Here is a 2,607-nt window from a genome sequence, read left to right as displayed (position 1 = left end):
GATTTCTAACTAGATTCACCGACGCCACCCTGAAGGCGACGGTAACGATACTCCACGTCCAACTAATTAGTCCTTCATTCTCTTGTTTTTGTCACCGTCGTATTGTTGTCGAAAAAAAATTTGTGTTTCCCTGCCAAATAATATATATACCTTAAAACTGCGATAAATGTTGTTGTTGCTGGGAATAATCATTCTGTCTGTCGTTGGGACAAGAATAATCTTCTCTCAGTCTGCTTTATCAATCGTCTCCAATCGCGATGAACATTGACTTATATAGCGTCGTATATAATTATGTTGACGAAATAACTGATGTGTCAATTAAATAGTCGAAAGGGCCGAGTCTTTTAGACGATGAGGAAAATGAATTTGTTATCCATAAGTTGTTAACAGTCAACAGACAATAAAAAATAAATCGGTTATTAATAGCTCCTCTCAAGAATACTACAAAGTTTGTAATGTTTTTTTCTAATATTACCGTATAATGCTATGTTATAATTATACATATCTATAATCTTATATGAATCAACAAATTCGAACGAAAGTTTCATTCAATATTTTTACAGTATCTAATTTATTTGATGCATCGATTTTAAACGTGTAAATTTCAAAACCACAATTGTTTGAAAATTTTAAATCAAGTAAATATTTTACGTATAGACTATTCTTTAACTTTCGAACTATTTATTTACCAAGCAAGCGGAGATGCAATATACATAGTATAGCAAAAAATGGTATTGGGAATAGAACTGAATACACAGGCCCGACAAATTGGAGTAAAAATCTCACAAAAGAAGTGCAAACAGGCATGAATAACCAAGGAGGAGACATTAAAATGAAAAGCACAGTTATTCTGTCGTGTGGATTCTTACACGTTGTTATAGTAGAAAAGTTGATGCATACGTAAACCACATCTCTTGCACCACAAATAAGAACGTTACTCATAAATACTAATACATAACTCTTAAACTTTAAACCGAGTGAGAACGAAATACATCCAACTATGACGGAACAGATTGATAAAAGAGCGATGATTTTCGGGGTATATCCCAATCTATCTAGTAACTTGCTGCTGACGAAAGAAGTTATCCATCCTGCTGCATAAGAAACACATAACATTGTGCCGACGGTGTCATCATTTTGCTGAGGGAAAACGCTCAGTACGATACTAGAGAAAAGCACATCAATCATTGGCACCAATGAAAAAAATAAAATATATTCCCAAAATATAATGCAAAAATCGTCCTTGTTAAATAAACTCCGTAGTTTAGAAAAGCCACGATATACATCGTATTTTTTTTGATCGATCATTTTAATGACGGTTGTTTGTGGGAAATCTGTAACAAACAGTCGTACGAGTATAAAACAAACAAAAGATATAATGCTTAAGGAAACATAGTTCACGGAGAATGTATTTTTGAAAGACATGATCAAGTCTTGATTAGTGAATTCTGTTACGTTTAATGTTTGATTTGAACGTATTGTTTTTGTAACAACAATATTTGAAATTGCCCTCGAAACGCTTTTCGTAGATAGCGCAATAGTCAATACCGTGGTACGTTCATTTTCTGGAAACCAGTTACTGGACATAGTGAATGCCAAAGGTACTGCTATTGTGGCTGCCAAGCCTGTAGAAAACTGGCCAATGACCACAATTGGGTAGTTTAGACGAGAATAAACGCCACATGTTACAAGTACACTTCCGGTAGTCAAAAAAATGGTTGTCATTCTAGATAACATTCTGAAGTTGACATATTCTGCAAACAAGCTCATGACTAATCCTGATAATCCACGTGTTAGGTAGAAGCAGGTGGATAGAATATCGGTTACAGAGGGCTGTGTCTGAAAATACGCGGATGCAACGTCATTGACGAATCCAAATATTCCTTCACTATAAATATCTTGAAATTCGATGACGCAGATTAAAGCTAAGATCCACCATCTCTTCGTAGAGTTAATCATAGTTGAATTTGGGGATAAAAAACCCACCTGGAGTGTGAAATTTTAACAAAGTATATGCTGGAACACAGTAATTCTGCGTATTGTGAGTAAATAGAGAAACCTATGACTATAGGACATCCAATATTCAAAAGCTATAATGATATTGTGTGGCACGTGCCATCCTCTCAAAAGAATTTCCTTTCGGAAAATCATCCTTATACCAAAATAACCAACTCTAAAGGGTAAATAATTGGAACGAATCATTGCAATTGGCGTAGTCATTTATATATAATAGCGATCATAAGATGAAACATATTCAAAGACGACTGAGGCCATAAATATATAAATCCTATTTCTAACTGTCCATCCGATAAGGTAGAACAGCCCTATTTGGAGGAGGGCATTTAAAAGCTAATTGAGATATCTAAAATATGCTATTTCATAACAACTCTCTTTAGAAAAAAAATTCATCGTACTTTAAATGCTAGAGATGCGTGCTGACGCATTTTAAATTTTTAACTCATGACAACTAAATAACAAAGTTTGAATGTCATCTAGAATCCCTTATTACTATACTTTGTTGCTTTCACGTTCTTTGACTGAATACACTACATGTCTGGAAGAACGTGATACTATCGATGTGTGTAGCGGATACGCAGAATATAATAT

General features: G+C 34.4%; 1 protein-coding gene across 1 annotated transcript; it reads right to left on the bottom strand.

Moving 5' to 3' along the window:
• Nucleotides 1-561: 561 nt before the first annotated feature.
• Nucleotides 562-2,252, bottom strand: LOC144429891 (uncharacterized). Its single transcript, XM_078118116.1, has one exon. It carries the CDS (start codon nt 1,957-1,959, stop codon nt 682-684), a length of 1,278 nt encoding a protein of 425 aa, XP_077974242.1. The 5' UTR covers nt 1,960-2,252; the 3' UTR covers nt 562-681.
• Between the last annotated feature and the right edge of the window lie 355 nt (nt 2,253-2,607).

Source organism: Styela clava, chromosome 11, assembly GCF_964204865.1.
Source record: "Styela clava chromosome 11, kaStyClav1.hap1.2, whole genome shotgun sequence".
In the NCBI taxonomy this organism is placed as follows: Eukaryota; Metazoa; Chordata; class Ascidiacea; order Stolidobranchia; family Styelidae; genus Styela; species Styela clava.
The sequence above is the reverse complement of the archived record's forward strand: the minus strand, read 5'-3'. Positions and strand labels throughout refer to the sequence as shown.